This window comes from Ambystoma mexicanum, chromosome 2p, assembly GCF_040938575.1.
Source record: "Ambystoma mexicanum isolate Mex_15411 chromosome 2p, UKY_AmexF1_1, whole genome shotgun sequence".
NCBI classification, from domain to species: domain Eukaryota; kingdom Metazoa; phylum Chordata; class Amphibia; order Caudata; family Ambystomatidae; genus Ambystoma; species Ambystoma mexicanum.
The window spans coordinates 470825899-470845797 of NC_090923.1; the positions used below are offsets into that span (position 1 = coordinate 470825899).

The following is a 19899-nucleotide window of genomic DNA, read 5'->3' on the forward strand; positions in this document are numbered from 1 at the left end:
CTTGATGAAAGAATTCAACAACCAAGTTTTTGGCTGCTGATCCTGAAGTCGTCCTGCTGCAGAATCTTCTTCTGTGCTGACGTACTGTGCTGGCTTGGGTATTTACTTAACTTCAGTCACTTGTGATTCCTGTGTAGTTTTGGAGTGTTTTCTGTGATTGGGAGTCCTCTCGTCCAGTGCACCCAGGCCCCCTGCTGGAATCCTCCTAGGGCATCTTCTGTGAAGCCCCTGGAACCTCGAATAACTCAACAAGTAAGTGCTTTACTTTAAACAGTCTTCCTTAGGAACTCTGACTTTTGCTACTTAAACTATCCTGCAAAAAGTGCATAGGTTTTACTTACCTTGAGTATAACCGCGTTATCCTATTGCTTCCCTTAGTCTGTGAACTGAAAAGCAACTGTAATTGAATATTCCAACATAAGTTGCAACACCCCTAGAATAACGGTTATCCTGAATCAGTTATAAGTTTATACTGTTCCTAGAATCTGTGTTTCACTAGATCAGAAAAGCATATTGTCCAGTTGATATTACTATGTGATTTCTTGCTGAGCATCACCATACAACCGATAGGGTTTACTACCCTGGTATTACTGGTATTACTTAAAGTAATCTAACAGTAACTATTGGTTATTACTTCCCTAGAACTCCTGTTAGGTGTTCCAAATAAGGTTATATGCTTTAGCCTGTGTACCTTCAAGCATAATGGTGTTTTTATAATTGTGGTTATATATAATGTGATAGTACTCATTTCCCCCAAGATTTATCTGGGCCTACATTTATTTAAATAAACCATTTATTTGTTACAATAAATAGTGTTTGTGTTTCTGTGGAATATTAGTATTACAATTTCATTGTACTGATTCTACAGCCCTCTTTCCCTCCTAAAATAAGCCTGGCTGCTCGGTCTAAGCTACCCTGAACTCAGGTGGTACAGCCTTATACTAAGAGTGGAGTTGTGTACTGCCTCAGTTGAATGGTTGGATTTAAGAAAAACTGTCCTAGAATGGCTGTGCTCTTGTGATCTTGGGCAATAGAGGCTACATCCCCATAGCTGCAAACTGCCAGACCGACCAAGCCCCCACCCCCACAGGTGTGTGCACAAACGGGAGTGAAAACCTGCTATCCCCAGATTAAAAGTAAATCCAACCAATGCAGAATAAGATGGGGACAGGAGTTCAAGAATGTATTCATTTTTTTAAACCCTGAAATGGCCATTTTCCCCACCAGTTGAAGGCTGCACCAAAATCAGCCTAATAAACGTGTCCTTTTTGGTATGTTGCCTTCAACTGGCGGAATGTAGACATAGCACCAATAAATAAGCAGAGAAGGTAACATTTGCTGCGGGGCAAAACATTTGGAGGCAACTAAAGCCGTTTTGCTCCACCTGCCTTTATTAGCGTATCTGTTTTGGGGACACTGATCATCAGTGCAGGAGAACTCCGTTCTCCATTGTAACATTGATGATTTACCCTGTGCACATCACCTTCAATGAAGTGCGGCGGGACACTACGTCCCTGTAGCATAGTTTTTAGATTGGTTTTGTTACTTGAATGACCTGTCTAAGAGGGACTGGTGATAGCGGGTACTTTTACATTACTTACTTTTTTGGAGTCTCTTGAACTTATCCATTTTACAGCTTAATGTCATATAGAGTAACATATACTCTAAAAATGCCATGCTATGAGATTTTTGCCTTTCCCTTGGCAATCTTGCCTTTTGACATTCTTCCTGCCTTCGTGCGGACAGATTTCCATACAAGTTAAGCACTTTCCTATGGAAAGTTTCAGCTTTTGCAGGCAAATTGGAGGTTTGTGTGTGGCCAGATGTTGAGGACTGGGTCTGACTGAACCCAATCCACATATTTGCCAAGTGTGTCTGGTATCCAGGATTGGACAACCCCTGCAAGTTTAATGGAAGCCGTCCACAGGGACGATTCAGAAAGTATATCTTAACAGATGGGAACATACAATTTGCAAACTTTAGTGCAAAGGGGACAGGATAATATGTTGTGATGTGCGGAACTGTGAACATCCGAAAGGTAATTAATATCAACGAGAAACAAAAATCAACGTAGGCTTTATATCTCGCTTCGTTCTGGAGAGCAGCCTCTGAAACCGGGATGCACACGCATCGCGCTCTGTGATGTCTGCCTTCCAAGACATAAGGCGTTGCCTCAGAGCTATCTTCCAGGACGAACTTAAATGGAGTGAAAAGAAAAAAGCATATTCGCCACAGCGTACTTCATGTTGTACTGCTCTTTACTCCAAAGAGTAATATCGCTTGTTGTGCAAGTGAAACTGCAATTGCTCAGAATGGCATAGTGAGTTTCTGGGTGACTGACATCAGAGCGCGATGGCAGAGCCCATGCTGAAGACAGTAACGTGGAGCCTTGACAAAAGGGAAGTGAGCTGGATGTTGGCACTGGCATACATTGGGTTCATCTACACGCTGGTAATTGTGCTCAATGCACTACACACTGGTGCTTTAAGTGTTCAATATTTCTATGTGCGCAGGTAACGGCACCCCTTATTTGTGGGCCCCAAATAGCCCTCCCCCCTTTAGTTTGTCCTGCCTGTGCACTATTAAAGTAGGTTCTTTTTTGGGGGTAGGGAGACGGGCACCTGACTGCACGTTCCCTGGATATATCCCTAAAGTTGCTTGCAGGACAAAAATGGGAGAGATAGCCTGTCGCCAAAACGTAGTCATAACACCTAAAAAGGATCATTTATTGCTCAGAGCTGTAACAAGTCACTTCACTGCAATACCGGCCACTTTCAAAACTACGTGGTAAGAGGATGCCACGACACAGGTATTCCAAAAATATATGCTTGCACGGTTAAGGGAAAACAACACATGCAATCCCTTCTTGAACAACAAATAGTGCCTGCCAAAAAGAAACATTAGCACACCAGATTTTTTGTTAGGGTGCTAATGGCAAGAATGTCTGACATGGCAGGCTGTGGGGCAGTAACCTCCCACTACCCTTATTTAAAGCCCAAAACATTAAATGCCCAACTAGACTATATGTTTGAATTACTAGTCCACTGTCTCCGTTTTTGTGTTTATTTTTTTATTTTTTAAATCGGCTAAACAGTCTCACTTTCAGACACCGTTCTGTGTTTTAAAGACTGCTGTTGGATGGTATGTAGCAAGATGGGCCTTCCAGCCACAAGGTGTATGAATGCACTTACCAACGACCGTATATAAAATCAGCCAATGTATACTTGATGCTGGGCATTAGTAATTGGAATGCCAGAATCATCTTACCTGCAATGTAACTACAGTCAAGTGACCCAGGTGATTTGTTCACTTAAAACCGAAACCTGTATTTGGTTGAAATGTAATATGTGACTAGCGAACCCAAAAACATGAAGTACAGAAAAATACTTGAGTAGCTTGCACCACGAACAACAGTAGTGGCTTCAAAGTCAATACGGAGGAGTGGAGTCGGGAGAAGGAGTATGCCTCCTCTTGAATGTATTGAAGTGCACTTGTACACGCTCACTAGGGATACGCTCCAGTGAAAATATGATTGAAATGCAAGGTCGGCTTTGCCAACGAGAGAAAACCTCTTCTTATAAAGCTTCGACTCAGCATTTAAGTAGATAATTTCCAAATAATGCTAAATTAAGCATTTAGATTATGGAGAGTTAAATTAGAACAAAAATACACAAATTAAAGAAAAACCTATTGTATTCCCCAACAACTGCCCATTTAATATCAAAGCAAGAGTTACTTTTTCACTCTTTTTACTGTACTTTTTGTTAGCCTTCTCGTGTTTACCAAGTTGGGCTACTAACTTTGGCTAGTGTCCCAACATGGCCGTGCCACAAGATTTTTTGCTTTTTCTTTGGCCATTTTGGGCCTCATTACAAGTAGGGCGGTGCAGGTAAAATGTGGCAGTATGAACACAGATCGCCACACTGCCCAACTATAACTTTGGCTGAATGTTGGAGGATTCACCTCCAGCTATGAGCTGGCGGCAAATCAGTCAGCTGACTGCCACAGTAATTCCACCAAAAATTCCCCATGGACTACAATGAATGGGGACTACCACCAAGATGTGTTAGATTTTCATATTTATGCCAAATCACTTTCACATGTGAGACGCCCAGCACTTTTTGCTGGACTTGGGGATTATTTTTCTATGTTCCTGAGTGGCAACCATTTTATTTTTTGAAAATTTTATTTTACTCACAAAAAAAATACATCCGAAAACTTAAACAAGAATATTATCCATTTAAACAACCATTGAAATATATACATTACATCGTCCCACCCCCCAAGGAGTCACTACACAGTCATGGTTCAAACCTAATATAACAAAAGAAATTTACCCCAGATCTTTTCGAATAAAGCCTTTTTCTTCTCCCTCCGATACAACACCTTTTCAATCCCCACCAACATATGCATCTCTTCTATCCACATCTAAATAGTAACGGGATCAGATGATTTCCAATGTCAGTTTCTTTCCCACCATTGCGATCTGAAAGATCAATTTTTTTCTGTGATGTAGCCACATTTTCCAACATGTCATCACTGCCCAGCACAATGGTCTTGAAGTCCATACAAATCTTTGCGTCCAGAACTTTCACAAATTTTGTCAAATTCAAACCACAGACCTAAAATGAGTGGCAACCATTTTAGCCACTCACACCTTTCCTTTACTCTTTCTGTGGGAGTCAATTGTGTGTCTCTCCATTTTGGAATCATACTTTCCTATAACTTTTTGGGCATCTACATGTTATTATTGTAGCACACAGCACTATATGTGCAGTGTTGCTGAGGAGCCCCCCTTGGGTTTCCATTTTTTCTCTGATGTACGTTGTGTGAACTAATGTTCTCAGGGCTAGAAGGATACTTTTGATCCTTTCTATAGTTCCCAATGTGACATCAGCACACCCAGCCTTATGTGGAGTGCTGAGGGGTTACATAGTATCCCCTTTCTCACTGTTGCTGTAACTTTTCTGTTACAGTTCTCTACCTATCTTGCAGAACACATGTTCTCAAGGGTAGAAGGATATATTTAATCCTCTCTACATTTTATATTGCAAGAACAGCACACCCCGTGCAGTGTTGTGGGGTTACACGGTGTCCCGTGTCCCCCTTCTTACTGCACCATTTGCGCAGTGACAAGTATACCTGAATGGCTTGCGTCAGTGCACATGTTCCACCAACTTGTGTGTGATTTTTACTCACAGGCTGTATTCACAGCCGCGGTAGTGCACAGAAGAGTCGACATTGCCCTAAAATGGTGGCTGTATTCTTTTTTTTATCAATTTATTGTGCGTTTGTCCTTTCTTTATCCTTCTGCCATGCTTGGTGGGGGAGGTCCTAGTTTGACTTTGGTCTTCGGCTGAAATTCCTTGAAAAGCATGCTGAGGCTTCAGTGTGTCTGAAGACAGGAAACGAGGGAGGAGTCCATAACTTCAGTCCTTTGTCTTCTAGCACGTCTGCCTGGTATCAGTTCCAACTGAGAGGCTTGCTGTCCTGAAAGAACAGCCACCCCCCAAAGTTTGAATGTGGCAGGACTGCTGATTGGCTGGGTTCCAGGATAAATGGCTTGGATCCTGAATCCAATGAGGCAGAAGAGAAGACACCTTTAGCTTCTTCCAGTGACCAGAGGTGGCTGAGTAACCACTGCCAGTGCTGATCATTTCTTCCATGCGACAGAGGAGTCCCGAAGAAGCAGACTCCAACCCTTAGAGTGGTGGGACCAATAAGTCTTAAGAAGACCTGCATTTCGAGCCATCCTACCACAAGCTGTGACCTTCATGGGCTGAAACCACCAATACCCGGGTGCCTCAAGCCAGAGTGCTGTGCATCGTCTTCCGTAGAACAAATCTCGCTGAAACTTTGGTGGACTCCTACTGGACCTCCAGAAAAAAGATTTCAATCTTGAAGGTCCTTCACAAGACTGCTGGAGTGAGATAGCGAGGTGAATCGTTCAGACAACAACCGTTCGTAATCTGGGGTCTTGAAAAGGGTGTCAAATCCACACAGCTGCGAGAAGCAAAGAGGAATCCTTTGTTGGGAGCCTTTTCTCTAGACTGCTGCTGCCTCCCAGTGCCCTTTCTTTCGTATGATGATCAAGAATCCAGACACCAGGTCCTGCAGCTGCTGCATCGTGAAGGCGTTCCTCTGCAACAACATCTTCACTGCTGAGGTACTGTGTGGCTGGAGGTAAACCTTCCTTAAGTCGTTGTTCTTGTGTGGCTAGGGAGCTGATTGGTAGGATTGGGTGTTCGCCCAGGCCCAACGATGGAACGCATACAGGGAGCCTTCTACAAAGTCCACGAAACTTTTTACCAACTAGAATGTCGGTTACTTACTTGTCCGAGACTAAATCCTCTGGAGCTCTGAATTTCTTACAGTTGCCAGATCATGTTCTGCCTACTTCTGGCCACTGGACCACCAGTGTCCCCTTCTGCCATGGAGAACACTCATGCCCTATGTTAAGATGGATTTCTGAACTCTGTCCTGGAGGGGCAGAGGTTCAGAAGGCCAGCCTAGTTTCTTGGAACAGGGTAACCTCTGGACAAGCCAGACCAATCAAGGTAGCGATCGCGGCGGTCAAGACTAGGTCTCAAGAGGGGCGAGGGTGACTGAAAGCCCGCAATGAGCACACAAAGCAAGGACGCTTACAAATTACTCCAAGCAGATGTTATATTAAAAATATAGACACATTCATTACAAGGCCTCTGTAACATTGACCATAGTAAAGAATCACGATAAAACTCAAGTAAACCAACACATCACAATCAAATACAATCTATATACAATTACCGAAGGGTCTAAAGAGTTAGAAGCACGAAATATGCAGACCACCTAGATGGGGAGGAAAACAGGCAGTGCAAGTAATCTTTAAACCCAGTTCGCCTTCAGAGGCCACCTAACTAGAAGGAAGTACGAGCCCTACGAAGAGTGGAGCCCTGTGCTCAAAGTACCTGCACACGCTGGTACCAATGGTCCAAGGGGAGTCTCTTCAAGGAAGTCAGGCAGTTCAGAGTGGTGAACAAAGGAGGGCGAAGAGATCTCTGCTACTCAAGCGCGGCCTCCACTTGCGGGCAGAAGCAGAGCGCGAGTGCGAAAAAGGTGTGCTGTTTAACACAGTGAGGAAAAGCTGCGGGCTACTGCAGGAGGGCGACCAGTTCCTAGCGTTGCTACTCACCGGTCCCCGATGCAGGCAGAGCCAGGCTTCTACGCGTCACTTTCAGTGCTGGCAGGTTCAGATACGAGCAGGGGACGTCTCAGCGTTGTGTAGATTATGCGGCAGCAGAAGTTAGAGTTGAGGCGTCCCAAACGCAGTGAACCCGCACAGTTTGTTACCACAGCAGGGCAACGAAGCGGCCGTGTGTATTCCAGCCCAATGTACACTTTTCACTTCAGACCTGGGAGTGCCAAGTGTACGAATCGTGTGAGAGTGTCAAGGACTCGGAATACAGCCGCAACCTGACGGCGGTTACAGAGCAAGACTCCTGGGTAAGCTGGTCAGACCACTGGATGGCCCAGAGACGCTTCCAAAGGCTTACGTGCAGGAGATTATGAAGATGCCGAGAATAGTTGTTCCCACTATTCCAAAGGGTCGAAGTACCAGTACAGGCCTTCTCGTTCGATCAGAGGCAGAATGGTTTCACAGGACGACAGTAGTGCAGAGGAGGAGTCCTTCAGCGAGTCACCAGCGATTCCTCGGTTCAGCCTCTTAGTTGCAGGATACTTGGCTCCTGTATCCGTCGTTCGTGAGAACTCAGGAGATCGACATGGAATAGAGAGACTATCTTCAGGCAAGGTGCATTCGGATCGCGCAAGTGCACAGACGGTTACAGGGGGGGGGGGGGGAGTAAAAGTGCACACAGTCGGTGGAGACTGGGGTAAGTGAAAAGAGCCACTCTGTCATTTCTCAAGTGCAGTGATGAGGCGAGTGCAGGGCCCAGAGGCTAGTACGAGATGGCTGGCGGGGGTGCCAGGGACTTGTGAGTCTCCGAGGTACACCAGGCGCCAGTCAGCGAACTGTATAGAATAAAAGGAGGGAGAGAGGGAACTAGCTAAGGGTTAGGTTAGCTGGGTAGAGCGAGAGAAGGAAGAGGAGAGGAAAGTCTTAAGGAGTTTCCGGAACTTAAGGAGGTCAGGCTCAAGACAGAGGGCGGCAGGGAGGCTATTTCAGAGGGAGGCTCCTGCTGAAGATAAAGCTCTCCCTCCAAATCTCTGCTTGGAGAACTGGCTCTCTTGCAGAAGGTTGGAGGTAGATGAGCAGAGGGCTCAGGAGGGACGGTTTTTAGTTAGGCATCGTTGCGGTCCCAGGCCCCAGAAAGCCTTGTGGACAATGCAGAGGGTCTTGAACTTGTACCTTGCAGCCACGGGGAGCCAGTGTAGGGATTTCAGAGCCAGAGAGATGCGGTCCCTGGGCTTGAGGCCAAGGATAAGTCTTGCAGTTCTGTTCTGGTGAGTTGCAGATGCACGGAGGTTGAGGAAGAGGCTTTTGCAGTAGTCCAGCCTAGCTAGAACTAGGCTCTAGCGACAGTGAGCCGCTGGCGGAAAGTGAGAAAACACCTCAGAGGAGGGGTAGCTGATGGGTAGACATTTTAGAGATGTTCAAAATGTGGGAGGAGAAGGAGAGTGGAGTCGAAGGTTTTTTGCCTTGCAGGTGGGTGCAGGCACAGGGCCAAGGGAGGCCAGCCAGAGTTAAAGTGGGAAAGTGGGTGCAGGGGTCCCAATGCAAACAATCTCAGTCTTGCTGGTGTTGAGGCAGAGGTTGTTTGCAGCACACTATGACTGAATAGTGGATAGACAGTCGGATATGACCGAGATGGAGGGGGCGGCTGAGGGTAGCCTGAAGGATAGTTGTGTGTCATCTGCGTAACACTGGAGAGGTAAAAGTGGCAATCACACGTGCCAAGGCACCCATACAGACATTGAAAACCCAGGGGGATAGGTTAGAACCCTGGGGAATGCCACAAGTTGAAAGAGCGATAGTCGAGAGAAATGCTGAGAGTTCCACCTGGGATGGGCGGTCGGAGAGAAAGGAGGTTAACCACGCCAGAGCCTGACCTGTGATTCCTAGGGTGTCACAGAGATGTGCGATCAGGATGTTGTGGTTAACCGTGTCAAATGCAGAGGAGAGGTCCAGGAGAATGAGGACAGAGGGAGTGTTAGTGTCAAGGTTTGAGAGCAGGTCTTCACAGGTGTTCAGGAGACCAGTCTATGTGCCTCTGGATGCTCTAAAGCCAGACTGATGGTCGTGGAAGCAACCAATAGATTCAGTGTGGAGTGTCAGCTGAGAGATAGCCAACTTCACCAGGAGTTTGCCAAGAAAAGGAGTGATAGAGATAAGCCGATAGTTTGCCGGAATGGAGGGGGTCAGCAGAGGTTTTCTTGAGCATAGGGTGCACAAGGGAGTGCCTTCATAGAACAGACTTGCCTGGTGTCCTCATCGCGTGCGATGGGTGAGAGAGAAGAGATGGGAAGGGGAGGGGCGGGGTGGGGTCTCAAGGGAGGTTCCAGTGTTGGTGTATGCTGTGGTGTGGAAGAGAGGGAGGAAAGGATGTCTTGGGTTTTTGTGATGAAGTGTGCAGCGAGAGCCGAGCAAAAGTCCTGGGTGGGTGTGACAGAAGAAGGGGCTGCTGCAGGATTGGCCAGTTCCTTACAGACTTTGAAAAGTTCAGCCGTATTGCTACATGCCGCAGAGATGCAGGCTTGAATAGAGACTTTTCTTGAAACGGATGCAGTCGATATTGCCTTTGAAGGAGATGGCAGGCCAGTTTGTCGGACGGTCCGCCCGAAAAATTCCATTTCCACTCAGTTGCCCTACACTTGCGTTTAAGAGCAGCCAGTTCAGAGTCGTTCCAAGAGTAGCACCATTCGGACCCTCATGACAGGGTCAAGAGTGTTGGAGAGATTGAGGTTGGTGAGGGCTGTGTCAGGGTGGGAGTCAACCACAAGATTGGGAGGATGAGGGAGAGTAGGTGGAGGCATAGGCAGCCACGGTCGCTTTTTTCATGGGTCTGGTGACTTTGAAAACGAGTGGCCGTGCCAGGTGTGCCGTTGCAAGAGGAGAGCTTCAGGTGTGTTGAGAGAAGAAAGTGGTTAGTCCAAGAGAGGTATTGAGAGGGATGGAGAGAGGGATGTCAGTATAGATGAGAGCATCCAAAGTGTGGCCCGCAGTGTGTGTGCGGAGCCAGGGGGTAGGCTAGAGAGGTAGAGAGAGTCGTATAGGTTGCAGAAAGGTCCTGAGGAGTCTGGAGAGTCCAGATGGATGTTTAGATCACCCATCAGGAGGAGGAGGAGGACTCGTCATCACCCTTGCTCCTGGCCCTCACTGGCAAGTCAGCCTTCCAGTTAGGACCAGGTCAAAGGCCTTTAAACCTCATCCAAGACTCTCTTGGAGTCAGTCCTGGTGCCTTTGGCGCCAGGCTCATAACCATCATGAAGAACATTAGAATGGGACTATTTAAGTTGGGGGGGAGGGTTCAGCAAACATGGAGGCACACACATAGCTCAGTTACAAGGAACTGAGCTATGCGGTCTAGTCTTTTGGGTGTGGCAGGCCTGGGACTATTTTACCTTGCCTACTTTACCTGAGACTATTTAAACCGCACCCAAACAGCAGAACATGCTTTGCGTTATTCTGCAGCGTAACACTCACGGTTTCCAGTTCTTTGATGCCAGCTTACCTGAAACCAAGGACCTGCAGAGAGAGAAAGAACACTACGAAACTTACCTGGAACAGTATCCTGTCTTGAATCCATCGCCGACCTCAGTTCCACTCCCTACGAACTACATCATCCGGCACCGCATGCATCCTGGAATACCATAACCTGGAAAGAGGAGAAAGAAAGAAAGCATTAGTAAGCGTTTACTCACGTTTCCTCCCGAATGAAGAAAGCCACACAATTTTTACCTGGGTAGCCATCTCCTGGTCAGCATCATTGCTGGAACATTACGGCGCTCGGCGAGGAACATCGCAACCTGCAAGGAGAGAAAAGACACAGGTTAGCAATATAAAAACAGCGCCACTCAATGCGCATGACTCACTGGAGAGCATCGCGCACCCTGCGCTTTCGCCTACTGGCCCATGCTCATCTTCAAACTGCATGACAACACCAAAATACCTTTCCATATCTAAAAGGAAAGAAGCAAGACATTATTCGAACTAAGAGGAACATAATAACTGCATATGCAGACTGTAAAGCAGCAAATCTACGGAGTCGCAGCAGGCCTGGATTCCCACAGGGGGGCTTGCACCAGTGGGGGCTTGTCCCAGCATCAAAGGGTCTTGAGATAGAAGGCTTTCTTCAACCATGATATCCGACACCTGCTGTCGCTGTGCATCGGTACAGTCGCTGAAACTGTCTTTCCCGCATCTAATCGAGGATATTGAAAAGTCCTTCATCAGTGCCAGATGGACTGTTCCACTATGTTGCACACAGCTCCTGTAACTAACTGGGCGCTCTTCTTGCACCTGCCCTCTGGCGACCCTCCAACAACTTGCCAAATCCGAGGGAGAATCAGATTGGGGCGGTGTAGAAGTTACAACAGTGCTTACCTGCACCCCTATTTCCACCCATTCAAAGTATGCAAACTTTTAAATTGTTTTCTAACTTTTGGCTTTGGCAATATTGGTTACCAAAGCACTCAAAAAAAGTACATGAAGAATTTCATTGTAAGCAAAACCCTTTTCTGTCTTCTGGAAACATCTTCACGTCCACAGGACACTTCTTTATTCCACTCCCTAAAACTCTTTGGAAACTGAACTTTTGGGCACAAGACCCCATACAACTTAGGGTTGGACTTTTCAAGTTAGGGTTGTTATTCCTGTGGACTGTTGGTGTATTGGATAGTTACTATTTTACACAAACCCAATGGGATTTTATATATGTATTTTACTTTTAGTGTGTGATATTATCTGTTCTTGGTCATTTTCATAGTGTGTTCTTGGCCAATAAATGTTATTGTATTAATATACTTACTTGACAAGTGTAATCCTTAACTGCTTACTGTGTGGACTCATTGTGGACCACTGACCCCACTCACTTTCTCCTGAGACTTAGCCTGGACCACTCTCCATGCTCCCTTGTTTGGTTTGGCTACAGCTCCCAGTTTCCCTTTTCACTACAACTAGGATGGCCTCCTTAACATCTTTCCACCAGGCCACAGTTTAGAAATCCAATCTAACAGTAAGCATTACTGGTCAGAACTTTAAAACCAGATTATGTGCAAACGGAAATAGCGTCCGTAGTCATAACATATAAAGCTGGAAAGTGAAAACAGTACAATAATGAGGCTGTTGCAAAAGGAAATTAGGTCCAACTAATGAAAAGGCAACCAAGTTATAAAGGAAAGCGACAATTCTGCGTAGACTAGATGGCATAGAAATATGCTCAATATACAAATACATTTTTCATGTAACGTGTTGAACCATATATACTCACCACAATGGTTTCCTTTCTCCGCGCATTAAATGGTAACTACATCTCAAAGGCAAAATCGTCACAGGAGGAATATTATTGTAGACGCCCCAAAAACTCTATAATAAAAAGGCTGCACATTATCTCATTTTCAAAAACATAACTGTAGAGTTTAAGCACATTACCAATAAACAGAGTGTAATGAATTCGGACAAATATCGAATCTTCTAAATTTTAAGGAATAATATCTCTAGGTCGAACATTGGAGGAACTTAGCATAATAAAAGTTAAAGCAGATTCGACACTTTAAGGTGTTGCCAACAAGGAGCATAAAGTTCAGAGGACTACAGGAAAATAAAACCGTGCAACTTTAAGACAACGTACAAGCAGAGGTTTGTACCTGAAGAGTTACATGGACCAACCGCCACTTCAGTTTAAAAAAAAAAAGTTTGATGTAGATTTAAAAAGGGCATTAAAGAATGTACATAAATAATACATGTCTGTCATCTCTAAATTGCCAACAAGAAAACATTATTTAACCTTTGAAAGGACACTTCTTCTGCAAGTTAACATTTGAGATAGACAACATTTTAATTCCACCTGTGGCACTATGCAAAGATTCCCAAGTTTGCAATGTCACAAAGCTGCAAAGTTCTGTTAAAGTTATTTACTGCTTGTGAAGCAGAGTAAAAGCTTTAATTTCTTGAAAATTATAGATCACACACAGTGGTTAGGGGGTGCATTAGAGATAGAAAAAAAACAGGTTTAGCTAGGTTAAATACAAAACGGGGGCTTCAAAAACTGTATTATGCATAATTCATGGATGTATGGATTTCAACCAATAATACATATAGAAGTCTATAATACAAATGGTCAACTCCCCATTAGCACCCTATTAATTGGTACAGGATTTATCTGCACTTCCCAACTGTGCTCCAGCCTCTTTCTGCCTCAAATTTTTTTTGTGCTCCTGGCGATATTATTTACGGCGATCATAATATATGGCGATATCATTACCTGATACCACAGAGCTTTGGTCTCAAAGTCAATGATTCATTTTATTTCATATTGGTGTAATCTCAAGGTTCTGTCTCCTCCCTTTGGATGCTTCGAAATACGATTCACTCCAAAGAACAAGAATCTATCCAATATTTAACCATTAAATTGTTTGGCCATGGGGTCAGAAAAAAGGTTGCATGTTTATAGGGTGTAAAATCCTTATTTTCAATTTACAAATTGTGCTGCCCACATACCATGTATTACATGGACAGCCAAGGACATATACAACAAGCTCAATATTTCAAGTAATATTCGAACAAATTGTATACACAGTATCAAACACAGGATGCTTAAAACTGGATTGGGAGAGCATATTGGCAGACTTTACGGATACTTAAAAAACCCTAACTATCGCTGGCTAACTAATTCAACATGGAAACTTTTTCTGGAGGTAAAAACCTTTGCATCAATTTATCCTTTAATGAAGGGAATTTTCTAAAAGTAACACTAGGCTGTCCTGGTAATACCTGTGAATCTTAAGAACATGCCACTGCTTGGAGAAAATATCACACACAACTCGAATTAGATAAATTACAAATTAATCTAGTAACCTGATAATCCTGCTTAATGTCCCTCTTTTGCTTGTTCAATAAGGTTTCACGATTCACATGTTATTGTCTTCATAAAAGCTCTTATAATCTTTCTTGAATAGCCTCGAGCAGGAATAGGAGAGGCTGTAAAAGGAGCATTCAGTGTCAAATTTCTCACGGTCAGAGCAATTACAGTGGAGACATATACATTTACCATAGGGAATGCTGTTAATGCATGCAGCGGGATGATTACTAGTAGCCACCAATGGAGCATTCGAGCCAGTGGGCTTACGATGCACGGTTGTGGCGATTCCCTCAGAAGTAACCAACTAGTACATCTAAAAAGACAAACTCTGTCCTACTATGTGTTTCTGTAAAATAAATATATTTTACATACATTACTCACTGTAATTGTATTTCTGATGCTTGTATCTGCTTATATTGTCCTTTAGAGTGTCTTGAGAACGAATATAGTGTTTTTCCTGCGATTATTGTGTTTCAGACATCGAAATACTATTAGATTTTGACATTTTACCCTTAAGAAGCTGTTGGGTAAAATTTTCATATCAAAGATAAATCTTCCTGACCTGTGTCAACCCCTTAACTTTTTTGCTGGACTGGGAGATTATCTTCCCTATACCTCAGTGAGTGTGAATCTTTTTCCACACACAAATTCTTTTACTCTTTTTATGCGTGTCATTTTAAAGACCCTCCATAATGCCTTTTAAAAGTTATCCTCTTAGACAACTTTTTGGCAATAAGTGCCTGTTGTTGCTGGGTTGCCCTAGGGGCTCCCCTTTTAACTTTCTCTGGCTAACCTTCTGGGAACTTCAGTTCCCAACCGTATAAAGGATCTTTGGATCCCTTTTACATTTTATTAGCCGAGACCAGCACCCCCACCCACCTTATGTGGAGTGCTGGGGAGATACGGAGTATCCCCTTTCCCATTTAAAATGTAACATTATGGGTAGTTAATTGCATAGTAAGGACGTCCATGCCGTTTGCCATTTTTGAAATACTGAAAAGCTATACTAGGAAGTCAAACCCTCTTTGTTGAACAAATTGTAGATCTGATTTGTTACAATTTCATTTTCGATCGGTGTTGCTGGGGGATATTCAAACCTCAGCACACCTTGTGCCATTCATACATCAAGGCTAAAAGTGAATGTTGAACGTGATCGCTGTAACACGCGGTGTCGTTGCATCTTAATACATTTGATAGGTACCACGGACTAAACTTACCGACCTACTCGGCCACAGCATTGTACACTTTTGCTGTCTGTGAGCCCTTCCCTGCCGGGAACACATGCTTGCACTGTAAGGCGTGCAGACGGGCTGAGGGAACTACATTTCCCAGCAGCACTTTCACCGCATTTAGAGAAACGTCAGGCACTTCAGCGCTGGTGCTTCTGCGGTAAGCCGGTCTGCGCCAGTCCTCTCCGTCCCTCAGCGTTCTGAGGCCAAGAATCTATGCTCGCCCCACAAGCGTTCCTGCAAACCCAAGTAAGTCATGGGGTATTAAAAATATTGAGTTGCTGCTCCAGGCGGAACGCTCATACCGCCTGAGTAAGGTTCAGTGTTTTGTAGATACCAGGAGGTATGAAATCAAATTAAACCTAGGAAACACCACACAACCTCCCCCGATTCCAACAGCCCCAAGGCCTCACACTAAACCTACTCACCAGCTACAGAAGGATGCTAGTGAAACAAATGAATGCACAGGTGCGAGCATTTCATTACGAACTGAAGCTGACAACTCCAGTCCAAATAATAAACTGAGACATTTCCCAACAAAGGAGCTCCCTACCTTAAATTCAGCAAAATTGCTTGACATAAAAATAAGCCTACTAAACACCATGTCATTAAATAATCATGCCCAGTACATTCATGATTATATAATGCAGGAGGAACTGACATCTTATGCCTAAACGAAATCTGGCTCCATGACCCTTTAGGCCCTACGATTGACCTTGTGGTACCTCAGGGCTTTAGTATATGCCACAGGAACAGAGAAGCTGGCATGGGTGGAGAAGTAGACATAATAACCAGGAACAATTTACACCTATTCCCCTCACCTATCCACTGCCAAAGGTGTGAAATCCTCCTTCTCAAATTGACACCAACAAAACATAGCTGCATCAACATCATCGCATGCTACAGGCCACCCTGTCTAATTTCAGATTTTAATGACAAGCTTGTTCAATTGCTCAATGACCTGAAAGGACCCAATACAGGAACCATTCTAATGGGCGACCTCAATAGATGGCGAGGTAGCATCAAAGATAAAGGCACTTTGACCTTGGAGAAAGACCTAAAGTCGATAGGCTTTTCGGTAGACAACAAGGATCCCACAAATGCCAAGGGAAACCAATTGGATTGGATCATTTCTAGGAATGTGGACATTACTGTGCAAAAGACAATCCCTTGTATTTGGTCCGACCACTACAAAACTGAGTTTGTAATGACCCCTAAAGACAATATCAGAAAATTAGAGAACACACCAAAAGAAAGTGCACAGTAGAAACTTCAAAATTATCAGATGATGACCTCTGCGCTGTGATTGTGTCAATGTACATCAACCAAACCCAGGAACTCATTGACTTATATGCTCCCATGAAACCTAAACAGATTAGAGTCAACCCAGGTCACCAAAAATTGTATAATGAAGACGACAACAACTTAAAAAGAGAAAAGAGATAGTTGGAAAGAAAGTGGTTAAAAGATCCATCAGAAATTAATAAGGGAAAGTGGAAGGAAGTGGAGAAACGATATAAAGAGAAATTGATTGAGATAAAAAGAAACTTTTTCAACTAACACATTTCTGCAGCCACCAACTCCGCAGGCAAACTCTTTCAGATACTCAAATCTGCTGAAAAAACCCCCTATCCTTCTCATCTCCATTCCAGCCCTCACAGGAAGATTGTGAGATGGTCCAGCTGGTTTTCTGCAATACAAGCCAAAAATCACGAGAAGTTATAAGCTCCTGTCACGCTCCCTCCCAAGCACAATCCACTCCTTGAAAGTCAGATCCTAATACTACAGACAGAAATACATTCAAGTTTAAACCCCTTTCTCTATAGGAAATGAAGAAACGTCTTTCCTCCACTAGACAAACAGCCTGCTCAGACAGAAAATACTCTGCCCCCTAAATTCATCCTAGAAAACATTGATGTCTGTGCACATTTCTTCCTTAAGATTGGTTGATGCTTCTTTTAGAGACAAAACAGCAGTAATCAAAACAGTTACCCTTGACCAGCATGATCCATCCAATTTACGTCCGATAATGAATTGCAATTTCTTATTAAAAATCTTAGATGAAACAGCCACTAGACAGCTTCAAGCATTTGTGGATGACAACAACCTTCTCCACAATCTGGCTTTAGAGGATCGCACAGCACTGAAACTGCTCTGCTCAATCTTTAAACCAGAATGCTTAATATTTTGGACAATGCAAAGGCCGGCATGCGAATACTTGTCAGCGGCCTTCAACTTGTTAGACCATAAAAAACTCCAAGAGGCCCTAGAACTCAAGCAGCTGCTCTCAAGACGCCATTGATTCGGTTACTTCGTTTCTGTCTGACCAGAGCTCCAAAATACATTGGGGAAACAAATCATTCTTACCTCATCCTATTAGTTGCGGTGTACCGCAAGGGGCTAGTCTGTCCATGCTACTATTCAACCTATACTTGCGATGTCTCTTTACCCTCCTTAGCAACCTAGGTTTGCTTTTCACCAACTTCGCCGACGACACCCAATTAGTAATTGAATTGAGCGGGTGCTACAACGTAGTTAACATAAAAATTGCCAATATTTATAACATCATTGAGGCTTGGATGGCGACAAATTGGCTCCGTTTAAATGGCAGTTAGACGGAGCTCACGATCTTTGGCTCACCGCAAGCTAGAGCCAAACTTGATGCGGACAATACATCCTTCACTATTAGAGACTCCAATTATCCTGGTCTCTGACAAAGTTAAAACCTTCGGTGTTTACATCGAAGCGTCCTTGGGAGCCGAGGCACAAGTGGCTTACTTGAAGAAAAACTGCAAATACTACCAAAGGCTGCTCAAATGTATTAGACCAGTTTTGAGGGGGAAATAAAACTGTGCCACCATTGCCAGAGCCACAATTATTTCCAGGCTGGATTACGCTAATGCACTACTGATTGGAGCCAACAGTGGCAGCATTGTGCAATGCCAGATTATCCAAAACCACGCAGCCAACCATTAAAAGGAAAACCAGAACAAGTCACTTCACTGGTTAGCCTTAGAAGACCGTATTGCGTTCAAATCAATGACCATGGTCCATCACTGCCTCTTTGGTTCGGCCCCAGAATACCTGAAAGAGCAAATAGCTCTATATAAATCAGGCCGGTCCTTGAGATCAGAAACTCAAGGCCTGGTGAGAACACCATGTATTAAAAAAACAAAATGGTATTGGACACTCATTTGCTGCAAAAGCAGCTTTAAAAAGGAATGGGCTCCCCTGTACTCCAAGACTACAGCCAAATGACCAAATCTTCCGAAAGAAGATGAAAACGCGTCTATTCAAAGTAATGGATTAGCCCATTGTAAAAAAAGAAGACATTTAAAAAGTATTCTTTTGAACCTGCTGTCCTGTCTAGTATGTCTGTGTTTGCGCCCTGATGCCTCTAGGCTTCGGTGCGGTCCAAATAAACAAATAACTACAAGGACAAACATACCTTTAATGGCTGGTGGCAGTGAATCTTTTTTAATTAATTTGTTGCACCTTTACCGCTGGCTCTTTCCACCTATGGGTGCTCATTGGACCTAAATGGCCCAGTCTTCTTTTTTCGCCATTTCAGCGTTCCTTGTTGGGTAAGAATTACTGCAGTCCAACTGGTATGGGACTACACAAGACTTATCTCTTGGTATTAGGTAACCCATCTTTTAATATAGGACTGTACTATACAAGTTGGTAGCGTGACTGGGCAGCCAGGCTTATTTTAAGAGGGGTAATGTAAGCTGTAGAGCTGTACAATGAAATCAGTAAACGCAGGTATCCAATTAAACACTTAGACACTTAAAGTTGTATAATACATTATTTACTTTTTATACAAAGATATTTAAAGTATTCTTAAAAGCAGTAATTAGCTGTAACATTAATCCCAAGCTAGGATTCAATTCAAAAAGTGAACAAAAAAGCAGCGAGTAATTCAGTCGTATGTTACACATGTTCCATGTTATGGTATCACCTTTGCAATATTGAGTTTTCAAGTAAGGAAAGGTTAGGGTTAGATCAGAACAGACTAGTTATAAGAACAGTTAGATTGTCCCAAAGGGATGGAGGCAGTCCATCTATTATCCCAGCATTAAAGTGTTCCCGTGAGGGAACAGGCACTGCCAAAGTCAATAGATTCAGAAGGAGGCCTTTAAGGACCCAGGGCAGACAAAGTCAATGGGCAAAGTCAAAGTCCTGATGCTCGTCTTCTTAGAAATATGTTCTTAAATAGTCAGTGTTCAAAAGAGAAATAACAGCAATTTAAGGAGTCAAAGCACAAGGTGTAAGACCAATGCAGGTACGTTGAGGTCAACTTAGTGTAGGGTTAAATCCCACTCCCAAAGATAGGAAGCACCCCAAATGCAAAAGGATATGGTACCCCAAGCACCACAGTACCTTTGAAATGAATAAGTTGTTCCAGCAGGCTGCCTTCACAATGCAATGCAGTAGACCCTTGGTCCTGGTCCTTGGTCGTGGTGACGAAAGGGAGGACGTATGGTGGGCTCCTTTGGCTACACTCGAGAGAGGGCCTCGGCAGCAATGGATTTCCACCAATTCAAGCCTTTTCCCTCAGCGCCAACGAAGAACGAAACGCTCCGGTTAGGATTTCCTTGATCCCTCTATGCTGGACTTTGACGAGGGGACTCTGGACACGGATTTCTTGC

At 44.1% G+C, this 19899-nt stretch overlaps 1 protein-coding gene across 2 annotated transcripts in view; it reads right to left on the reverse strand.

Annotated features, from left to right (window-relative positions):
- The window catches only part of EIF4E3 (eukaryotic translation initiation factor 4E family member 3), a 235668-nt gene that overhangs the window by 140356 nt on the left and 75413 nt on the right, over positions 1-19899 (reverse strand). For both annotated transcript variants that reach the window (XM_069643843.1, XM_069643844.1), the window contains exon 3: positions 12429-12523. In XM_069643843.1, the coding sequence (XP_069499944.1) occupies positions 12429-12523 (95 nt within the window). The remainder of the gene's footprint in view (positions 1-12428; positions 12524-19899) is intronic.